The sequence below is a fragment of the Canis lupus genome, chromosome 34, assembly GCF_048164855.1.
Source record: "Canis lupus baileyi chromosome 34, mCanLup2.hap1, whole genome shotgun sequence".
NCBI classification, from domain to species: domain Eukaryota; kingdom Metazoa; phylum Chordata; class Mammalia; order Carnivora; family Canidae; genus Canis; species Canis lupus.
The window spans coordinates 27,079,499-27,103,154 of NC_132871.1; the positions used below are offsets into that span (position 1 = coordinate 27,079,499).

A 23,656-nucleotide genomic window follows, 5' to 3' on the forward strand; every position below is an offset into this window, starting at 1 on the left:
TAAGGGGGCTCTACCCCCTACTTGGGGCTTGAACTCGTGACCCCAAGATCAAGAGTTGCACGTTCCACCACTGAGCCAGCCAGGCACCCCAAGGGCTCTAATTTTAAAAAGCAATGTTCAGTCGGAGAGCACGTGAATTATCGTTATCTTATTTTTTAATTTAAATTTGACATTTTAAATTATAACCACAAGGTGTCCTCAATTCTTTTGTAACTGGACTATTTCCATAGGATCAGTGATGAGCGAGGTCTCTGTTGTCTGGCGTTACCAGTTTGTTGTTGCTCCTGCTGGACCGTAGGCACAGCCAGTTAAGGGATCCACACTCCTTGGTCCATTATCAGTCCACAAACAGCTACTCTCTTACCTTATTTTCATTTTACCCCTTCATCCTTACACTGACTGGTCAGCCCCAACCCAGTGTCAGGAGACACAACCTCTTTAATAATAAGGTGTTAGTGTGTGTCTTTGGATATCTATGACCTTTGAAAATATTTAGGATTTTAAAATATATGTTCGTGTTTCAAATTTTCACACATGCATTCTTGCACAGTTTTAAAATACGGTATTTTAAATTCCCTGCTGTAGATCACAAACAAATCAACATGACACCATTAACTCTCTCTCCCTTTTACCCTGCCTATCCATTTTCCTCCAAAGAATCATCACCTGTTGGGCAGCATAGTTGGCAACCCTCAGCCCAATTTTGTGCCATTCAAGAGTGGCAAAGAGTCTAGACTCCCTAGAAATATTATCTTTCAACTCACTTTTGGCAAGTGTAAACTTTTTGCGGGATTATGTCAACAGATATATATGTTTCTCATCCTCATAGAAATAGATTGGTGCTGGAGTTTCTCTAGGCAGGGAAAATAAAGACTATCTTTTGGCTCATTAAAATTTTTGCTCATTAAAAATGTCTGAGGCTCTTGATTCTCGGGGGTGAGACTGGTGACATACATATACTGTCAGCGGCTATTTTGGATTTTCTGCTTTCAGGCATGTCTTTGCTCTTGGATGAGCCCCTTGTGGTTTTCAAAAGAACTAGCAAGTCAATTATAAATAGAAGGCTTGTGTCTGTGTGTCTGCGTGCACTTACTCTGTGGGATGAGGCACCCACATTACAGTGGGTAGTGAACTATTTTTCACTTCTTTGAAGAGGGAAGAAGAAAGATTAAGAACACTTTTCTCTTTTTGAGATAACCCACGTCTCTACACACACCCACACAAATCTGTGTAAATGAACTTGACATTTTCAAAGACCTTACCTTAAGGTCTCCTCTTGAAAGCACAGCCACCCAACCTGTTATTTTAAGAAAGAAGCAGTTATCTCACAGACCTGCTACAGGGGGTTCAAGAATTAGAAGGCAGTCAGTCTGTGCCATAGACCTTCGGAGGGAGCTTCTAAAAGCTGAATTTTTTTTAATGTGAGCGTTGCTTCAGAACCTCTAGGACTTGGCTGTTTACATTCTATCTTCACTTTCCTTCCCTACTAGTGCAAACTGTTGGGACCAGCAAGTATGAACTGATCATCCTCACAAGGGAAGGGAAAAGAAAGAGCAGAGCAGTTTGAAAAATTAGATCACAAATAAGTGTTTCCTGAAGAAGTTAATTAGGCGGTCTGATTAGGCTTCACTGATGGATGATACGTTTCTGCCTCTTTCTCTCATACCTTGGACCTACTAGGTGTGGACTGTTCCCGTGGTCCTACCTGTTACCTTACTGTTAAAACATTGTTCTGTTCTCTTTGTCTTCTTGTACCCTCGTCTTTAATGATCGGTGCCAATTTTTTTTGCCATTAAAAAATGTGTAAGCCGCCAAGAATTTCCATTGTACTCAACATGAGAACTTCAGTGTTACTCCTATTGAAAAATTAGGCATCTAGCTGCAAATATTGGTAAGAGATATTTGTAATTATAGGCTGTATCCTTGGGAACCCTTGATTATACTGATATATTATAGACAATGGCAGGAACACCAGCATCCCTTGTATTACTAGTTGATGGATTAGTATGGAGTTAGCAGGGACTGGTATTAACAATTGCCATGTATTTAGGAGCCTTTAAAAAAATCCTATAAAATAAAGGTGATGAACATTATGTTCTGGAATAATATTTTATTTTGATGCAAGAAAATTGGGATGAGAGCCCATCAGGCTGAAGATAATGTGAAAACCACAGTGGGGGAAGTTCAATGTCAGAAGCCTTGAGGGTATATGATAACCATTCTTTGGCCTGGTATGATCTAAAAGAGTACACAGCTTGTATAAATGTACTCATATATTGAAAGGTGATGGTTATTTGGTGGTTGGTTGATCAAGTGAAAGGTATGAGATAACAAAATGTGCACCTCACGGCTAGTGATGATGCTTGGCCTGACTTTCTATTTGGTAAATGTGTTGAAATGGTCTTGGAGAAACTGTCTTGTTCCCCTAATGAGAGTAAAACCTACAGAGTGATATTTTTTTTTGCTTCGTCTTGCTCCTTTGCAGATGAGAAGCCCAAGGTAAACCCCAAACTTTACATGTGTGTGTGTGAAGGCCTCTCCTGTGGGAACGAGGACCATTGTGAAGGCCAGCAGTGCTTTTCCTCATTGAGCATAAACGATGGCTTCCATGTCTACCAGAAAGGCTGCTTCCAGGTCTACGAGCAGGGGAAGATGACCTGTAAGACCCCGCCATCACCTGGCCAAGCTGTGGAGTGCTGCCAAGGGGACTGGTGTAACAGGAACATCACGGCCCAGCTGCCCACTAAAGGTTCCCGTTGACTTTTCTATTGCTAGATCAAGGGTTTCTGTTGGTGCTGTTCTTATTCTCTGGGGGTTAAAGATGGAAGTAGTCACAAGGCTTTCTTCCTACTTTTTGAACTAGAGGCCATGGGTGACAGAGAAAGGTAGCTCTAGGTGAGGAAGGAAAAGGCATGGCCTTTTGGAGTCTAAAAGGAGGATAAATACCTTTGGGTAAGTGAGCAAGGTAATGGCCATCTGGGAGAGACGGCTTGCTTGGCTGACTAGATCATGAGCATGTGAATAGCTCCTTTTTCCATCAAGGAACCATGATGTCATAACTTCTGAAACAGTTCTGCTTGGTAAATACTCATCTCTATATTGGGTGTGTGGGAAGGAAAATGGGACGGAAGACTCTGGTGGCTGAGTGGAATATGTTTCCTTCCTCATGAGGAAAGAAACAAAGCCTCGCTGACCTTTGTTCCCATATCTGATTTCCCAGTGAACCATCACTGAAGCTTGAAGCTGGGTAAGATTTCACATGAACCTTGTAGTTTATGTGGAATCTGTGTTGTATTAGATGGATTCCATATCTATGGAAATCAGTCTTCCTCTAAAACCATTTCCCCATAAAATGAGCCCTAATTTGCTGCCTCAAAGTCACTACAAATATTAATGTTCCTTGGTGTTTGTAGACCCACTCCAAGCCAAAGTTAATTCTCTTAACCTATAGAACATTTTAATAGGCATAATTACTTAATTTTGGCCTCGCAAAAGAATAAACAGACCAAAAAAGTGGAGTGAAAAGGCTACTAGGATTGTCCACTGCCAGAAATGTCAACTAGGCAGAAGAGACAGAAAAATGAAAAAAAGAAAAAGGAAAAAAACTGATACAAGATTATGCTTTGCAGTGTTTCAGTTATGGTGATGACCTTAAGGCATATGTTAATTCTGATATGCAAATATCATTGAATAATAAAAGAAGGTATTTAAAAGAGAGATTAAGTATTTAAATGGCTAAAACTAAAAGAGTCCCAGATGGAATAAACTTTACTCTTAACCTTTGTGAATTAAATTGTAATTATTGGAGGGGATGGACATGAAGAAATATCTGCACTCACGCAAAAGTAAGACCTATAGTGCGGAAAGTTCCTAATCTGCAGCACAATCTGCAAGACTGAGTTGTAATAGAAAATTTATTTTCTTTACTTAAGGAATTTCTAATTCAATTAGGGAGACACCATATTTATAATTTAATGTTGTATATAATTAGTTTTACACTTTTTTGTACAAATGACACGTACCGTGGAGTATTATGTGCCAAGTCGTTGATTAATTTGGATTTGGAAAGTTAAAAGAAATGTAAAAAGGATGTCAGGCTTGTGCTTGGATTGTGGAAGGAGGCAGGGATGTGGAAAAGGCCTATGTGGGGAAAAACAGGGCTTGGTGACACCATGTCGTTAGAGGTTAGACATTCAGAGATGATTATTGTTTGGAGACCTTTCAGTTATGAACTATTACTATCCAACCAAGGAATTTTTTTTATTTAGATCGCTAGGCAAGTAGCAAGTCTTTGTATTTGCCAGAGTGGTATGCAAGTGTTGAAGTGAATGCAGGGATGTTTGAATGGGTAATGTGATAATGCCGAGCGAGGGGGTGAATGAGTGATTAGGCGAGTGAGTGAATCAGTGAATGCGGGTTTCAAGTGAGTGAATATTGAATAAGTGAGTAAAAGAACAGATGAATGAATGGGTTCCTAGGCAGAAATCGTGATGTGAAAAGATCAATGAGAATTCAGTGGTAGACATCCAAGATACACTGAGGAGAGAGACCACAGATTGGGTAATTTGTTTTTAACTCAGATAGCACTTTCTCATAGGAATATTACATCATCATCTCTGTCTAGAAGGGCTAAGGATAAAACATTTGTACAGATCAAGTCTGCATTAGTAACAGTAGAGCCAGAGATTTGTGTAGTACTTCATATTTTGAAAGTGCTTATGCATACGTATGTGAATTATATGGTTGGTTCTCAGTGGATTTTTTTCAAACTCTGGTTGTGCCTAAATGAATAATGGTTCAAATGACCAGGCCACTGGCCAGGCATTGGGAAGTATTTCAGTTTTTAACAGTTTGTGACTTGTGAGACCGTGTGGTCAGGCTCAGGAGCTACTTGTCAGGTATTGGTTATGCTAAATAATAAGTAAACCGTGATCCTTACCACCAATTGCCCTTTTCTCCCTCATCTCCAGGGAAATCCTTTCCTGAAACACAGAATTTCCACTTGGAGGTCGGCCTCATTATTCTGTCCGTAGTATTTGCAGTATGCCTTCTAGCTTGCCTACTGGGAGTCGCTCTCCGAAAATTTAAAAGGCGCAATCAAGAACGCCTTAATCCCAGAGATGTGGAGTACGGCACCATCGAAGGGCTCATCACCACCAATGTTGGAGACAGCACTCTAGCAGTGAGTTTGTGACCCCAGGGAATCCCAAGCATGACAAAGATGGCTAAACATGCTTTCTTATTTCCACCCTGAAATGCTAACCAGGAGCTGGTGGCTGGACAACGTGCACACATACCACTGGTCACATGTTGGCACCTGTTTAGTCTCCCCTATGTGAGCACATTTATTTTAGACACATGTTTATGTTCAATGAGGGAGGGGATTTATTTTAATAGATTCTTGGTAGTTATTTTTCTCTTGGGGAGTAAGGGAAAAGGTACAGAGAATGGTTGCCTCTAATTTTGGGGGGAGCTTGGAGTAACTCAGTTACCCTATTTTTAGCAATGAAAGTGCCTTCAAAAAAAGTACCTTTGCTTAATATTAAAATCACTTTCCCTTCTAGATTATTTTAACACCCTGTAATTTAAGACTTTAAAACTTGACATCCAAAAAAGCAGCTATTAAACTTTTCACGCTCCCGTGCTGCCCCCTGGTGGAGGGTAGTCATTTGTTAAATCAGTGCTATCCAATAGAAATACATGTGCCACATATATAATTTTAAATTTCCTAGTGGCCACTCAAAAAAAAAGTTTAAAAACCTCCCACCATAGGTGATATTAATTTTAACAACATATTTGACCTAATATATATGGTTATTACCCTTTCAACATATAATCATTAACCATAAAGAATCATGAATGTGATGTCTTTCTTAATTTCTTTTTTTTTTTAAGCTAAGTTTTTAAAATCTGGTGTATATTTTACACTCACAGCATATACCAGTTCAGTGTAACTACATTTAATTTGCTAAAAGTCAACAACATGTGGCCAGTAGCTACCTTCGTGGACAGCTCAGGGTTAGACACCAGTTTTTAAAGTTGTTCTTTTGCATGTTTTTAAATGATGAAATCACATGAACACTTTTTACCTTTAAAAATTGTCCAGTGTTATTTTCAAAGAAACTTTAAGGGAGCCACTTGCTATAAATAGGTTACCATAAAATGCAGAAGAGAGAAGTTCTGAAGTGGTACTATGCTGAGTCTGATGCCTCCTCTGGAAAAGGTGAAGATTAGTGTGTGCTAGGTGTTAAAAACATGCTGATACTAAAGACTTTCCTTGTCATAATTTGATGGAAGACCATCGAGGTTGTACCTTTCTGACATGATCTGGTTTATTTTATGTCATGGCCATGGCCACGCATCCCTTAAGACCATCTCGTGTTAAGTCTTGTTCTGCTAGACAACAAGCTTCCAAATGTGTGGTAGGTCGCAGCTAAGCTTCCTCTGTGCTGGAGGAGACACGCCCTTACCAGTGTTTGTAGCTCAAGGGCAATTCTTGGACCAACCTTGGCGAGTTGTTAAGACATTTGGTGGTGGCTGATTCAGGCTGGGAAATATCCCACCCTCCTGCCTTCCCGGTCATCGGGCCACCAGAAGGGCGGGAGAGTATCTCATTGGCTTCCTTTCACCTACGTATTTGGATTACGGGATAGCAGAACTGGGGAAAAGAGGAGGTGAGGACAGTCTGTTTCCCAAAGTGAAGAAATACAGTTTTTCGTTAGCAATGTGCTCAGAAGTTTGCTTCAAACATCAAGGAAGAGTAACTGAGTTTCTGGAGTCAGTAGCAAGAGATGAAGCTGAATCCTGACAAAGCTTTAGCAAAGCAAGATTCTTAAGTAGTTTAGTCAGCACTTGGCTCCCCAGGACCGTTAACCACGATGGACAAGGACAGGACTATCTAGCGTAAATCACTGTTTATGTAGCTTCTCTGAGTTTGGAAGAGGAATGGGAGCATGTGCTAAAATCGTCTTCTCAACTGCGTGGTGTCTGAGGACAGGGTATCGCGGTAACAGTAGCACAGTGAAGAACACTGTTTACAGCAAGTTGTCGTTATCGGTCTCTATACTTGCTTATTTATGTTCACTTATGTGGTTCAGCAAAGCCTGACTTACTGAACAGCTTCCTAACTTGGAAAATAAGCCTTGGGACCCAGGAGTTGAAGTAGAGGTTGGTTAGTCTTTGGTGGATGCCACTGCCTTGCCTTAAGTCTACGAACTAGATTTAAAATCACGATTATACATTATGAAAAAACGCATTTGTTTAATTTTCAGAATTATTCTCTCAAAAAAATTGAATGAATAAAGAGAAAAAAGAACAGCAAAAGAGATGGTTAGGGAGATGTGAAACTACTTCATCTACATTCAATTTCTTGTTGATTATCCATTTTGTGGTTTTTAAGGATTCTAAATATCTTCCTTTGGATGTTCAGATTTTGGTAATTTTGCTGATCAACAGTACTTCACAGTGGTGCTCAGAGTAAGTAAAAGAAGACGAAATTCAGACAAATCAATGTATTGCTTGAACAGGCCAGCTAACATGTTGGGAAAGAATGAGCTTTGGGGAATGTTAGCTCAACATTGCTGCAAACTTACCTCCATGGGCATAATATGGTGTATTCCAAATAGTCCATTCCATACAAAGAGATGTCTACTCCTCGGCTTGCACTGAGGATAAAAAGGGAAAACTTAGGAATGAACTAATTGAGGATTTTTTTGCACAATATGTTCATTTTCAGAAGTAGGTTTTGGGCATGGTTTTATGTTTTGTATGAAAGTTTTATTTTTTTCCCTCTCTCATTTGTGAATAATTCACATCCGGAAATGACACTGAGGGTTAGCCTTTGTGATCCTTTTGTTCCTCACTTACCTAAAGGGTACCTCCATCCCGGGGCCCCTCTCTGCTTGAGTGTACCAGCTAGATGACCCACGTGGCCATTGGAGTCTTTACAAGAGAAACAACATTAGAGACTTGTTTGTTCCTTGTTCCTAATTTGTTTGTTCCTGTTAGAGTTCCTTAGTTAGCCTGTCAACCAAAGTGAATCCTTTCATAGATACTTAGGAGCAGAGCAGAACATGGTTGGTTATGCCCAGGCCTTGGGTTTGAAGACCCTTTCCTCTTTTTGCCCCGCCGGTCCCTCATTTGGCTGCTTTCCCGTGTGCTCAGCCCTGCTTCTTGGACTTTCTAATTTGCATCTTTGACTTTGTCCACTCAGCTTTTATATATATATATATATATTTTTTTTTCAATGTATATTTTGTATTCTAAAACTCTAGATGCAAGAAAAGACTACTTATCCCTCAGGAAAACCTATCATATGTTTGGGAAAGGGCTAGCATCTGGTTTTCCTAAGAATACCAGTTCTTCCTCCAGTGGGGCTCTCATACACACAAATGGGCCCCAGGCCCAGGATCGCCGTCTCCATGCAAGTTAAAGTGATATGCATGCTCATACTCTAAACTGGAACTGTTTCTCAGGAGTTTCTTTTTCTCCTTGTTTTGAACCACAGGATTTATTGGATCATTCGTGTACATCAGGAAGTGGCTCTGGTCTCCCTTTTCTGGTACAAAGAACAGTGGCTCGTCAGATCACACTGTTGGAGTGTGTCGGTAATTTTTTTTTTCCTCCTATTTGTGGGTTGTATGCAATGTTAGCAGTGGCTCTAGAAGCAGGACAGAACTTGGAAAATCTGCCTTGCATTGCCTGTTGCTTGTGAAATAACAGGAGATGCTGTGGCCATGTATCTGTTCTCTGTGACTTGAGTTGGAGCACCTCAAGTTGTTGGAATTCTTGTCAAAGGAGTCCATCGCTAGTTAGTCTGAAGAATGGCTAGTCAAAAGCTTTTAGTTGCAAGTAGACCCTTTGGGATGATGGGAAGGCATGAGAAATGAATTAGCATGGCTGCTCCTGGCTGCAGGCATTGAGTGATGTGAGGTGAGTGGGCGTTTGGACAATACACTTGCTTATGGCAATCCTCCAAGCCCGCTCACTCTCCCACTGTCTTTAAAAATAATGAGATAAATTTATCAAAGCTACCTTTATAATTGCTTTGTTTAAACAAGAGCAATCTCTCTCTCTCTGTGGTCTCATATTTTCCCCATCTAGGAACATGTTTATATATAGATGCAATTAGAATGTGTATACAATTTGTGTTGCTTCTTTCAGTTTTAAGCTCGTACACATTTCCACATATCTATACACATCACAAATATTTTAAAAGATAGTGTAACTATGGTCCCTTGAATGACTGTTTCATTTTAACGCTACCACTCAAGAAAGCTTCTGCACGTATTGCATCTTTCTTTTGAGTGCTCAGAAAAAATTCCCAGGAGTTGGAGTATCCTGGGTCAAAATTTGTGACATTTTTATGGCTTGTTTGTAAATTGCTGATTTGCCCTCTACGAAGATGGTGCAAAATGCCTTTTTTGGTGGGGGGGGAGTCCTGAGTTTTATTAGTTTTACTTGTATTTGGTAGGTATTTATGAGTCATGTGGTAGGTGTCAGTAATTTTTGGGAACCACACTTCATGCTTCTCTTGCACAGTGGACTGTGAGCAGGGAAGATACAAATAGAAAAGCCCCAAATACGCTCATCACACACAACCAGGGCTGTCCTCTTGTGCTGCCTAACATGCAGTTTGATTATGAACAGGGGTATTTGGGTAGGAGTGAGAAGGCGGTGACAGGCGACATTTACCTGTCTTGCTTACCCCTACCCCCCTGTCCCGTGGCCACTCACCATTCACAGAGCAGCCAATGTCAGTATCAGTTTTCAGAGACCGACCCCAGAGTCCAAAGGGCAAAACAGTATTGCACCGTTTAAAAACACATACTGTTTCTGCTAGTGTAGATATTCTTGAGCATTTTCGGAAATAGTATAAATTCAGTTATAGCATTTTGTTGGTTTAGTGCTAAAGACTTTCATAAAAGCAATGCCATTTCAGTAGCTTATAAAGTTAGTGTTCACGCATGCAGCCTTGAATAAAAATGTATGTGAAGAACTGCTTGGATAGTATGTTGCCATTTTGGGTTCAAAATGGGAAGTTGGACTAGATCAGTTGTTACCAGATAGTGATTTGTGAACCCCCCAAATTTCAGATACCTTAGCGATTCCTGTGGGGGGCTCCATGGCCTGTACTTTTGGGCAGTTCTGCTTCTGTTTTTAGGAACTTTTGAATAAGGTTGCATTTCTAAAAAGCACTTGACAACTTAAAAGCATTTGAAAGCCACTGAAGTAGGTTTCTATTTTAAATGTCTACTTACCCTGACATCCATCTCTGTTTTCTTTCTTTCTTTCCTTCTTTCTTTCTTTTTCTTTCTTTCTTTCTTTCTTTCTTTCTTTCTTTCTTTCTTTCTTTCTTTCTTTCTTTCTTTCTTTCTTTCTTTCTTTCTTTCTTTCTTTCTTTTAAAAGGATTTAAGGCTACTTTATAGTAATGTATACAATTCTCTGGGACATTTTTTTCTCTCCTTCCCAATAAGACTATGAGGACAAATGACAAATAAAGAATTTCACCAAAGGCAGGAAAAGATCAGCATACTGTTTTTTAGCAGCCTGTTTTGTAGTACCTTAGCACTAGCCTTCGTCTTGAACTCCAAATGCTGGGCAATTGCTGTGACTGTATTAAAATGAGTCCTGCTCTAAATACCATTTTTGCGACCTGACGGCAGCCCACAGTGATGACTTACTGGCCACATTTACCATCCTTTTGGATTAGTCATTGGTATTTCACAAGGACATTGTTTATCACGAGGGAGTGTTGATTGTGTCATTTTCATTCTATGTCAGGACATAACCCCCTGGATAAGCATGCTTTCTTTCTCCACGTTTGGGTTCTTGGGTTCTCGGGTTCTCGTGGCTTCGTTTTTCAGCAAAGAGCTGTATTCCCGTGTGCGCAGGTGGTGCTGCAGCTGCTTGTTACGAGCTGTGACTCCCAGCAACCCTTGCCTGGTAGAAAGCCCTGCAAGGTCTGTCTCCCGCTGCAGCCTTCTCTAGGTGCCGTGTGTGTCTTTACCCTGATTATAGCCCCCGAGTTGATCCTCACGGTCTCATGGTAATTACCTCCTCCTCCCCCCAGCCTCCCTGATCACCCCTACCTGTAATTAAGGAGAAGAATGGAAGAGGGAGCATGTTGTTGACAGGCTGAGAGTTGTGTTGCTGCTGCAGGACGGGGCTTGTGCCCCAAAGAGCCAGGTCACAAACCAGTCACATTTTGGGAAATGCTTTCTCCAAGCGGCCCTTTCAATGTGGCCCACTTCTGGCATCACAGGGGCTAACAAGCAAATTCCCATGACCAATGTCAGGAATCAGAACTGTGCTGGGATTATGTCTTAAGACTCTGCAAATCCTCTTTTGAAATATATCCTCTGCCCAGAAATCCTTTAGGGAAGGTAGTGGCTGCTTGTCGGTCTCCTCCACAGCACTGTTGTGTGTGTGTGTGTGTGTGTACTTGTGTATTTGTGTGTATTTTGGGGGATTCTTCAGAATGCAGATCTCAAACCTAATAGTCTCCCTTATGAAAAACATAAATGCATATGTAAATTCACAAATTTGGACTCCTCAAGAAAATGTCCGCTTTGATCTTGTGCGAAGGGAAGGGATCCAGTAAGCTATTCAATGTAGCCACATGTGCTTTTTCTTTCCTTTTTTCTTTTGGCTTTCAGCACATTGTAACCTAATACTCTGTATTATTTTCTTCGTTTTACTAACTTTTATGTCCTTTTAAAAATCATATGTTTCATGACCTTTGATAGAAGAATTTAACTGTAAGCCTCGTAATTAGCAGCTAATTGTACAGTGTAGATACTGGGGGTGTTGGATTTGTTATGACAGTGGGTGGTTGGGAGGGGCAGGTTCCACACCTTTCTGTATGTCTTCACAGGTAAGCTGTGATATTTAGATCCCCAGATTAAGTTTTTTCCCCTGAGTAAACAATGGGGGGGTGGGGGGGAAGAGCTGCAGGCTATGTCCTGGCTATGTCTCCTGTCCTGCCGTTCCATGTCACCTCTGTGTTGCTTCCCCCAGGGAAAGGCAGGTATGGTGAGGTGTGGAGGGGCAGCTGGCAAGGGGAGAACGTTGCTGTGAAGATCTTCTCCTCCCGGGATGAGAAGTCGTGGTTCAGGGAAACAGAATTGTACAACACTGTGATGCTGAGGCATGAAAATATTTTAGGTAAGTACAAAGATAATCCCACTCATTAATTTTATCTAGAAAGAAATAATTGCCTACCTTTGCCCTCTCAGATTTGGTGTATGAGAATCTGCAAGTCTCCCCCTGAAAAGCGATAATAGGAATCATCAGCGTTTATATCATGTTTAATTTTCTTTTAACACTAATTTCTTGTTTAAATCTGCAAAGAAGCTAAGTTTGAAGATTCTCTGGATGATGAAAATGAAATCATTATTGCTAATTCTTATTCTGTAGGTTGTTATTTAAGCAACAAAAATTTACCCCATATTGTTCACTTCAAGGCTTCATCCGTTGTTCTACTTACCGCACCCTTTTTGAATATTTATTGAATCAAACTAAGAAAGCTCTTTGGACGATTTCCTAGAGATTCACAGCTCCCAGGGACATCGTAATTAAATGCACGTTCCCTCAAACTAGGCATGGTTTTTAAAGCCCAGATTTACAGAGGGATTTAGCATCCATTTTAATTTGGAAACTAAAGCTTAGAACCATTTGTGAAATATGTGAAGAGCCCATCGAAATACTGCTAAGGAGGTATAAGGGATGAGAATATTCCTTGACTTCTCTGTTTTTGGAAAGTTTCTCTCAGTGTGTTTATACCAATACATGTATGCTGAGTGCTGCTCAGAGTGCTTTTTAAATAGGGGATATAAAGTTTATAGAGAAATTGACTCCCTAGGATAGTGCTGGCCTCTTCATGGCTATTGGATGAGATTTGGCTTATCAGAAGGCCCTGGCCATGACTTATTTCGATTCCATTATTGCCAATTTAGTATGAAACCCGAGTCAGGTTGTCTACCAGGAACGCTTTGACAGTTGTCTCAAGTTTTGCCTTAACAGTGTGGCGGTGTGTTCCATCTTAGACTTGTGTGTTTCTGCTGTTGTCTTCTCCCCTTGCCTTACTGTGGGGCCCCAGCTGTCACCCAGCCCCCCTTACTCATATCATTGCTGTTGGTCTCCCATTTCCAGTCCATCTTGCTACACTGAGTTATCTTTCACTGGGTAGCTGGGTACTCCTCAAAGTATCTTTGATGACTCCTCCATTGCTTGTCACATTTGTGCCTTCTGGGCCTGGCATTCCAGACTCCTTATATGTTGGGGTCCCAAGGAGGCTCAGACTTTCTCTACAAATATCCCTAGATGGCAGCCACTTCTGATATTTACCATTACTTGGGATCGCTGTGAGCATTCCAGTGTCTGTGCCTTTGTTCACAGTCTTGATCACCCACGATCCACACCCTATACTCCAACCACCCTTCCTTCCATCAAAATGTCGCAGTTCCCGTCTAGTCTCTCCCAGTGGGTTTACCTGTGCTTTTCTGCACTCCCTACTTTGCAGCTGTGCTGTAACTCTGATCACACACTACCGTGTGTCACAGTTAGATGCACATGTGTAACAACAATGACTCGTTACTGTGCAGCAAGCGCTGCTTTAAGTGCTTCATGTGCATTTTCTCATTTTGGCTTCCCCACAATCATAAGTGGGTAGGTACTCTTGTTTTTCTAGTTTTAACTGATGAGGTAACCAGGGTGGGGAGGTTAGCATCACCCATCAGGTTAAATCGCAAAGCTGAGAATCCTACTGGGCAGTGTGTCTCTTAACCACAGTTCTGTACTCTGTGTTGTGGTTAGCTAGTGGAATTGCTTCTGTGATTCTGTAATAAGAGGATGAGGTAAAGATTCATCCATAGTCAAAATTATCCTTAAATGTCCCACTTTTGCCTCTGACACTGGAATAGAGAGGGGAGTAACGGATAGAGTGTCAGTTGTGTTAGAAGCCATGATGTATCAGGAGTACTCTTTAGACAGTGGAATTACTCTTTAAAAAGAAAAAAATATTTTATTTATTTATTTATTCATGAGAGACACAGAGAGAGGCAGAGACATAGGAGAGGGAGAAGCAGGCTCTCTATGGGGAGCCTGATGCGGGACTTGATCCCAGGACCTCGGGATCACGTCCTGAGCTGAAGGCAGACGCTCAACCACTGAGCCACCCAGGCGTCCCTAGGCAGTGGAATTACTCTTACTGGGCAGGTGCACATACTGTTAAGAAGTATGCGGGGTCTGAGTACATGAATAGAAGGGCATGTTCAGGCACCCCTCTTATGGGCTCACAGGTTCATTGAACAAAATGGGCTAGATATTGCTGGGCTATGCAAATAGTCACTTTATCAGTGCCCTTGAGTTAAATGAATTGTGATATCATTCCCTTGTATGCCAAGGACAAGGATCACTTCCATTGGTTTTGCTCTCACGTGCTAAGGACAGTACCCTGCACATGCTAGGTGCTTAGTACATATCTGTTAAACTGGATGTAATCATAAGAGGAATTTGAAAGTCACCTTTGCGATATGATTCATGTGAGAGGTGAGGTTCCTTTAGTGTGACCACATAGAGCAAAACATTGTTCATTTCTTATTACTTGGTGATCCAGGGAAATTCTGTACTCATGAGGTCTTTCCACCGTCATCATACTTAGAGCTATATGGACTGATTTTACTGTGTAGTTCTTTTAACTTTAAGAAAGCTTACAGAAATGCACCACACTTTTTTGGGGGGGGGGCTAAATTTGGTTAAAGTCCTTTCCTTGCTTTACCAGTTTTCTGGATATAGAGACCTCAAGATTTTCTGTGATCTTTTCTTTTTCTATCAAAGGAGCATATTGTATCGAGTGTTGGATGATGATGTCCCTTCCACCGTTGAGAATTGCTAACTCTGGCCCCTCAGAATGAATCAGTCACACACGCATACATACAAAACTCTGCACACTCACTCTTTATCTCCTTTGCAGCAATATCTTTCCAGGGACTAGGTTGGCTTTTGACTCTTCCTTCTGCTCTGGTATAGAATTCAGCAGACAAGGGGGTAATGGGTGGCTGTGCTGTGTGGTGGCAGGAAGAGTGGTCGGAGGATTTGAGAAACTGGTTTCTACTCTCAGCGCCTCGAACAGGCCCACTCTGTGACTCTGGGCCAAAGTTACATGTTTTGGAGTATTCTTGTCCTCATTACTAAGACCAAGGGAGTTGAGTTAGTGTGAGAATTTTATTCCAAAGTCTCATCTTAGGCTCTTTTAAAAAAATTACACTAAGATACAAAGTTTAGTGTTTAATCATGTTAAGTGGACAGTGCAGTGACACATGTGCATTCACATCGTGCAGCCATTACCGCCTTCCATCTCTAGAACTGCCCCGGGCTCTTCAGAGGTAATGCCTAACCGTTTAATCAGACTTTCTTGAGACCACGTGGAAGTAAAGGAAGTTACCCACAGAAGATATGATGTTGCAGAATTGTTGTGGTTTTAATTGAACCCTGAGCTCTTCTGAATGTAATAGTAGTCGGCTATTCTTGATACTTCCTGGGTTGGGCAAGGTGGGAAGCACTGTACCTATAATTACTCTTCTGTTCTCACAGTACCCCTTTGAGATTGCTCATGACGTTATCCTTATCTTACAAACGAGGAAGCCAAGGAGGACCTTTCATAGGACTTGTGTGAGATCACCCAGCTGGGCAATGGGAGAGCTCATGTGGGTCCCCAGGGTTGGACCCCCGTGCCCCACTGTGAGGTGGCCTCAGTCCTCAGCTGCTGTAGCTGCCTGGTTCCTGGAGGAGAAGGTTCGCTGGAAGAGGCTCGCAAGGGCCATTGATGACCTTGCTTAAGATTTTGGGGTTTGTTTTCTTTCCTGAGGAGGCTGGGAGGATGACCTTGGCTGTTAAATAAGAAGCCTTTGCTCTAATCACCTTCCCTCCCCGTTATGAACACGTCCAGTGGTCATGCCAGCATCCCAGCTTCTAAGGACCTGTTCAGCGTTCACTACCAGTACAGTGCTTTGACTGAAAATGGAGAAATTTCATAAAAATGCCCTAGCATTTTGAAACAAATGTAGTTCTGTAATTCATGCTTGGGAGATAAACAGTTAAAAAAAAAATCCTGCCTTTTTAAAAGTCCTTTTTCTGGAAGATCTAGAGCATAATTAACGGGACAGACAAAAATCCTTCTCTGAGACTTTAAGAGGCTTAGGGAAGGTGAGAGAATAAATATTTATTTGTTATTTATTTATCTATTTATTTAATCAGAGGCTGCTTTCCCTTGGGCAGAGAAATCAGTAGAGGTGACATTAAATACACAACAGTAATTTGATTCCTTTCGAGTGGTACTTATAGTTTAGGATATTTATTTTTGAAAGTCATTAATGATTAATAGCCTTTGGTTTAAAATAATAAAGCAGAAACATTTTCTTTAGTAACAGTAAATATCTAAATACACAGTTTGATTATTCATATTGTGGCCAGTGAAGGGCTCCAGGAGAAATCACTGCGGGGCCACAGAGACAGACTGGAGAGAGGGAAGGAGTGAGAGATGGAGACTGCCCAGGGGAAGGGGCGCAGAGGGCAAGGAGAGAGAGGTAGGGATCAAAGTGTGGAAACATCACTTTGTTCACTTTACAGATGTGCAGTAGATTCAGTGTCAAATTGTCTTTCTCCTAGAAGTCAGCTTGTTTGGGGGCAGTCTGGCATAGTGGGTAAGAGTATGGGTGCTAGAGCAGACTGTTGGGGACCATTACTAGCCTTTGTGCCAGCGATATCCTCTGCCTCCTTCCAGTGAGTGTTGGACAATTACATGTGGAGTGTGCAGAACTCTGCCTGGCACCGTGTTAGTCCCAGTAATTACTAGCTGCTTCTATTGTTGATGATGATGACGATCAAATAGGGGACCTTTCTTTGTTCCCAGAATTTCCTGTACAAGGTATGGTGTGCCCAGGTAGCTGGCACCAAACTTGAGGTCAGCAACAACTTAATAGATATGTAATTTGACATCTCTTAGCAGCAATTTTATTTTATTTTATTTTATTTTATTTTATTTTATTTTATTTTATTTTATTTTATTATTTTATTTTATTTTATTTTATTTTATTTTATTTTATTTTATTTTATTTTATTTTATTTTATTTTATTTTATTCTTAGCAGCAATTTTATTATTTATAAACTGAGTATAATGAGATCTGTGTTACTGGTGTATTGAGAAAAATCCTAGGAGAAAATATGTGTGAAAGTGGCACAAATTGTGTATCCGGCTCTGCAAGTGTGAGGCATGTTCTGCATATTTCTGTTTTTTTTTTTTTTTTTTACAGAAAAGTCCTTTAATCCTGCCCAAGCCACATCTGTCTTTTTAAAAAAATATTCTTTAATTTATAAAGACCAGAGGTCACCACCTGTGTGCCCATTAGGGGTGTGTGTGTGTGTGTGTGTGTGTGTGTATTTATATACACACAAATGGAGAGCGAATGTGCAAGCAAGGGTCTGGAGAGCACATCTATGGCAGGAAAGGCAAGCACACACATCATAATTTATTTTGTAGGTTAGGAAGTTCTAGAATTCATTCAGTTTGCTCTAGGGTCCCCTTAGAATGTCTAGAAAAATCTCTTCCTACCTCTTTACTGGCATCTCTCAAGTCTCACTTCTTTGCAAGACCGCTTCAGTTTTATCACTTCTCAATGGAAACCTGTTGTAACATCTAGTCTGAATCATTAGGATTCCCTGTTCTGGACTCACACTGCCTTTTGCGGATCTAACAGTACTTTTCATTATATTCATTACGTTATACTATAATTTTCCCTTCCTATATCAGTCTTTTGTTCTAGCCGACAGACGCTATCCCCTTGGTTTTCCTGTGTGATGACAAAGAGCATCACAGATTCTTACTGTATTTGGCTTCTTTTTTATTTGATGAGTAGTCAGTCATTTAATAAAACTTATCCTTTATCTTATATTTGAGCACAGATAATCCAGAGAACCTAAATGCTTGCTCAGGATTACACAGCAAATCACAGGCAGAGTCAATACTAGAACATAGGTGTTTAGGTTCTTTTTTTTTATTCTTTTTGAGTGGTTGATGAATAATCTGTGCTTGGAATATGAGCATGATAAAGAGTTTGATACTATTATTATGGATGAACACAAAGATATTATTCCTATCCAAATTGTAATGCAAAGTAAACTCTTTTTAAAAGGATTATTTATAATGAAAATGAATATGGAACTTTCCTATTCATTGGCAGTACCTTTTATGGTAGTATTAATAGTATTATGTTTTTCTGTTGACACCTCTGTAAACCTCCTTTCATGGTAGTTGGTTAGTTTGATTGTTTTTGGTTATAGGTGGTATCTATTGTGTGGGTCACTATTTCTGTATACTATAAGTTATAACGTGAAATTCTTACATGTCTGCTCCTTTTGTTCTTGCTCTCTCCAGGTTTTATTGCTTCAGACATGACATCAAGACACTCCAGTACCCAGTTGTGGTTAATCACACATTATCATGAAATGGGATCGTTGTACGACTATCTTCAGCTTACTACTCTGGATACTGTTAGCTGCCTGCGAATAGTGCTGTCCATAGCTAGTGGTCTTGCACATTTGCACATAGAGATATTTGGGACCCAAGGAAAGCCAGCCATTGCTCATCGAGATTTAAAGAGCAAAAACATCCTGGTTAAGAAGAATGGACAGTGTTGCATAGCAGATTTGGGTAAATTTTTAAAAAAATATTTTTTTATTTAGTTTTTAACTTTTGTTGGATTCCATTGTTTAGCTAGGTTACATCTATGCCCCCTCCCCGAACATCTTGTGAAGAATTTCAAGCATGCAGGCAAATTGAAAGAACTTCCCAGTGAATAGCTGGGTACCCACTGCCTAGATTCTCCCATCAACAGTTTACTGTTCTTAAGCTCTGTCACATACCCATCCATTTCCACTCATCCGTCCATCTTTAATCATTGATATGTTCCCAAGTAAACTGCAGACAAGAGAGCTCTTCTAAAGACTTCAGCATCTGTATATTGTGTCACTCACTAGAGTGAGTCTATTATTTGTTTACTTCTCTCTCTCCAGGTGAAATTTCAATTTCACGAGAAATGAACAAATCTAAGTAATACGTTCTCACAGTTTTGACAAATGCTGTAAAATCTAAATCTCCATCGAAATTCAGACCTTCACATTACCTTGGAAAGTCACTCCCAAGTGAACTGCTCATTTAGTCAGTTCCTGGCCAGCCTCACCCTTAGAGGCAACCAATAGTCTGTAGCATTCTGGTTTCACAAACCTTTACACAGAATAGGTACACAGATAAATAACTTATGGAATGAGGGTCTCCTGGGCAGCTTGGTCAGTTAAGTGTCTGACTCTTGGTTTCAGCTTAGGTCATGAGCTCAGACTTGTGAGGTCGAACCCTGCATCAGGCTCTGCATGCAGTGTGGAGTCTGCTTCAAATTCTCTCTCCTTCTACCTCCTGTTCACTCTCTCTCTCAAATAAGTAGATAAAATCTTTTAAAAAAAGTAACCTATGGAATGAGTTCATCTTAAAAATGGTTTCTAAAGTTGTTTTTCTGTAATCATGGTAAAATTATCAGTCAAGAAAGAGGAAAATAATTCCTAAACCAATTTATAATTTCCCCTGTTGAGATATCTCATTCCTGCGGTGTTAGGGTAATGCTCAGTGTAACTTTAATTGCATTATAAATAAGATTCTTTTCATTTATAGTGACATTGTATATAAAACCATATTCAACTTGGGTATTGGCTGAATAATTATGCTAATGAGAACTGAATTGTAATATTGGTTATTCATTTCAGTGGACTATTGAGAGTCCTCACTCAATTTGATTAAAAAATGGTTTATATTATATTGATATCATTGTAGTTATTGTTAGGCTGATAAAGGTTTGAACAGTATTAGCTCTTTCATATAAATGATAAAATTCAATTCTTATTTTAAACACAAAAGAGTTTACATGTCAGAAAAATTTATTTCTTTTGAATTTCCTTAAAGTCTTTGCATTCATGCTGAGTATTATTTTTACACAGTTTTGCAAGTGTGAGAAGAGAAATATTTGGGATGGCATTGAAAGGGTATGGCTCCAAAGCTCTTCGTGGGCAGTTTTAGTTGTGGTTAGGGGACTTTTATGGCCATGCCATGGCTGTGGAGCAGGGTGATTTGGACTTGAATCCTGGCTTTCCCCTTTATCTTCCCCATATATCTATGTAGATATTTTATCTATTTACCTGCCTAAAGTACAACACTGCTTATAACTTGATGTAAGGATGGGGAGCTAAGCAAGGAACACTTTAGCGTTTCACACTGTGCACTGTACTTCTGTATTGTTTCAAATGTTTGTAACGCTGTGTTGAAGTATTGTTCATGTTACTAAAAAATCAATTATTATGTACCTCACATGGTTCTTACAAAATTCAGAAATTATTATACTTGCTTGGCAAATAATAAACATTCAGATGGTAGCTGCTGTTATAGTCCAGTGGTCTAGGGGAGATGGAAAATTAGGAAGCTGTTAAATTTGGTTATGGCACTTGATAGGGAGTCAGAGGTGTTTTTCATTAACTCCAACTAATTATTTATTCATTTATCTTTCTTTTAGCCTGTAGCCTTCCAATTAGATACATGGATTTGTACAAAAATCTTTGTTAAGGTGTTATTATTCAGGGAGTGGTTCTTGGTATAGAAGACAGCTCCTATAAGAGCATCATTTGTGTGTAATTTTTCACTTCACACCCAGAAATTAAGGATCACTCATTAGAAATCATGTTCTATTTATTTTTATTTATTTTTAAAGATTTTATTTATTCATGAGAGAGAGAGAGAGAGGCAAAGACACAGAAAAGGAGGCTCCCTGCGGGGAGCCCAACATGGGACTTGATCCCACTACTCCAGGATCACACCCTGGGCCAAAGGCAGGTGCCAAACCGCTGAGCCATCCAGGCGTCCCAGAAATCATGTTCTGTTATTGATACTGCAAAAATACCAGTATTCTATTTATTTTTCTGTTTATTATTAAAAAAAAATCAAACATACGGAAAGGCTTAAAGAATACTAAGCATAATGATCATTCATATTCACAACACCTAGATTCAACAGTTGTTAAAATTTTGCCATATTTGCTTCATCTATATGTAGCTGTGCATCTGTCTTTGCTCATACATTTGAAACAAGTTGCAGACATCACACCATGTTACTCCTAAATACTTCAAAATGTATCTCCTGCATAATCACAGTTTCTCTCACCTAAAATAATTGATAATTCTTTAATATCGTTGGACATCCATTTTCATATTTTTCTAGTTTTCTCAAACAAGAACTCAGCCAAGGTTTATACATTGCATTTGGATGTTTTGTGTCTTTAGATAGTGGGATAATTATCAATTACTGGGTGACACATTGTTCCTAAAACTTAGCAGCTTAAAATAACACAAGTTTGTTATCTCATGTAATCATCTGAGGGTCATCAGTCTTGGAATGACTTAGCTCTCTGGTTCTGGCTCAGGATCTTGTGGGGGTTACAGTCAAGCTGTCGATTAGGGCTGCAAGTGTCTGAGGGCTTTGTCAGGGATGGCTCCACTCACATGGTTATTGGCAGGCGCTTCGGTTCTTTGTCAGGGGGACCTCTCCACGGGGCTGCATGAGTGTCCTCATAACACAAGAGAACTGAGAGAACGGAGAGGAAGCCATGATGTCGTTGGTGTCCTAATTTTGAAGATCTGCCGTGTTCTGTTTGATAGTTCAGCCCACACTCAAGTCAAGGGGAATTGAGCTTCACCTCCTGAAGGGAGAAGTTTCAAAGAACTTGTGGACATATTTTTAAACCACCACAGCTAGTATTGCCATGATCTATTTAAGCTGCACCTTTTCATATTCTGTTATTTTTGACTTCTTTGGTTCTGGAAAGGGTAGAGAGGTGTATGTGTTTCAGGAGATGTTCACAGTGGCCATAGAATCTTGGAGTTGATGATAAAAATCAGGGAAAGAGGAACCAGACTGATTCAGTGAATGCAGTTGCTGATTTCGCTGCTAATTATTAAGGGTGTGATACCATGTGCCATCTCCCTGGCATGATAAGGAGTCCTCTTCCCACACATTTAAAGCCATGGAGCGGGAGGAGAAGCATTCTCCATAGAAGGCTTGAGGGAGCCTCAAAGGATCATTGGGTTGCAAAGGTTTACAGAGGCTGCTTGTTCCACTTTGGCGCTTTTCATTATTCTGAGTGTTAACGGAATCGTTTTGAGTTGGTCAGCATATACATCACAAAGTAATTTCATTCTCAAATGAATCACGCGTCTATCTGCCTAACCCTCCCGGTCTGCGAGGAATGCCAGGTCTCTCTAACTGAGGAATTCTGATATGAGTCATGGTTTCAGAAAGTGCTTCAGAGCTGTTTAGCATGAGAGTTGTGCTTTGAATCTCGTTTAATGCTGTCCGCCCGCCTGACTGCAGAGAAAGGCCTGTGGGTCTGGTCAGAGTTGGTTTCTCAGGTGCGCAGCTCGTCCTGAAGGGATTGGAGCGGTACCTGTGGCAGTCTGCCGCCGAAGTAGTGGTGTATTACCTCAAATTCCGGGCCTCGCAGCGTGAGGAATTTGAGTTTGTGCACTGTTGGGAGCTGTGGTAGACCGTGAGAGCTTCACTTCTCAAGGAGACCCTTGGGGGTCCCGCTGTGAGTCTATTATCCTGTGGACTTGAAATGCTGGCCTCATACCAGTTTGGTGCGGTGCCTTGGCTTATTATTCATCCAGATCTTATTGTTTCAGAGGCTCATGTGTTCACCTGATGGCATCAGAATGTTTCTGGCATTAGATCTTTTTGCTGTTGTCACAGACATCACCCCTACAAGAGACCAATGACTTGGGGGCAGTGGCACAGTGACCACGAATACCACAAGAGGGCGCCTCTGACTGGGGTCAGTGTAGACATTCTTCAGCAACCCTCTGTGAGAAAGCAAGTGACCTGACCCACCCTGTTGTCTTCTTCCCTGTAGGCCTGGCAGTCATGCATTCCCAGAGTACCAATCAGCTCGATGTGGGGAACAACCCCCGTGTGGGCACCAAACGCTACATGGCTCCTGAAGTTCTAGATGAAACCATCCAGGTGGACTGTTTCGATTCTTACAAGAGAGTTGATATTTGGGCCTTTGGTCTTGTCTTGTGGGAAGTGGCCAGGCGTATGGTAAGCAACGGTAAGTATCTGATCTAACGTAGTAGATCCTCTCCGAGTCCTCCTGATTCTGCTGTCTTTAAAAGGGCAAGGGAAATATTTAAATCTACATTGTTCCATGAATCATACTTATTCCTTGAATCATACATCAAGCTATCAGCATCTATATTTGATTTATGGCTAGTAGGTGGAATGTAATGGCATTATATTTTAGCTACACAAGAGGAAATGATGGTTGAAAAAGAAGAATATTTTGGGCTGGGACATCTGCTCCTGGCGCCGCCTCCCTGGTGCTTGAGTATAAGCCCCCAATAAACACTTAAAAAAAAAAGGGTATTTTTGGAAAAGACTAGTTATTCTTTGGCTTTTCTTTTGATTGGTCCATATTTCGTTCCCTCATTTCTTCATCTTCCTCTCCTGCCCTTCCTCCCACCCTCGCTCCTCCTTTGTTCTTCTCACAAGTGAGATTTAAGATGAG

General features: G+C 40.6%; 1 protein-coding gene across 4 annotated transcripts in view; it reads left to right on the plus strand.

Annotated features, from left to right (window-relative positions):
* The window catches only part of ACVR1 (activin A receptor type 1), a 126,263-nt gene that overhangs the window by 83,961 nt on the left and 18,646 nt on the right, over window positions 1-23,656 (plus strand). For all 4 annotated transcript variants that reach the window (XM_072811381.1, XM_072811378.1, XM_072811379.1 and 1 more), the window contains 6 exons: window positions 2,486-2,749; window positions 4,971-5,182; window positions 8,507-8,606; window positions 12,020-12,166; window positions 18,436-18,711; window positions 23,003-23,200. In XM_072811381.1, the coding sequence (XP_072667482.1) occupies window positions 2,486-2,749; window positions 4,971-5,182; window positions 8,507-8,606; window positions 12,020-12,166; window positions 18,436-18,711; window positions 23,003-23,200 (1,197 nt within the window). The remainder of the gene's footprint in view (window positions 1-2,485; window positions 2,750-4,970; window positions 5,183-8,506; window positions 8,607-12,019; window positions 12,167-18,435; window positions 18,712-23,002; window positions 23,201-23,656) is intronic.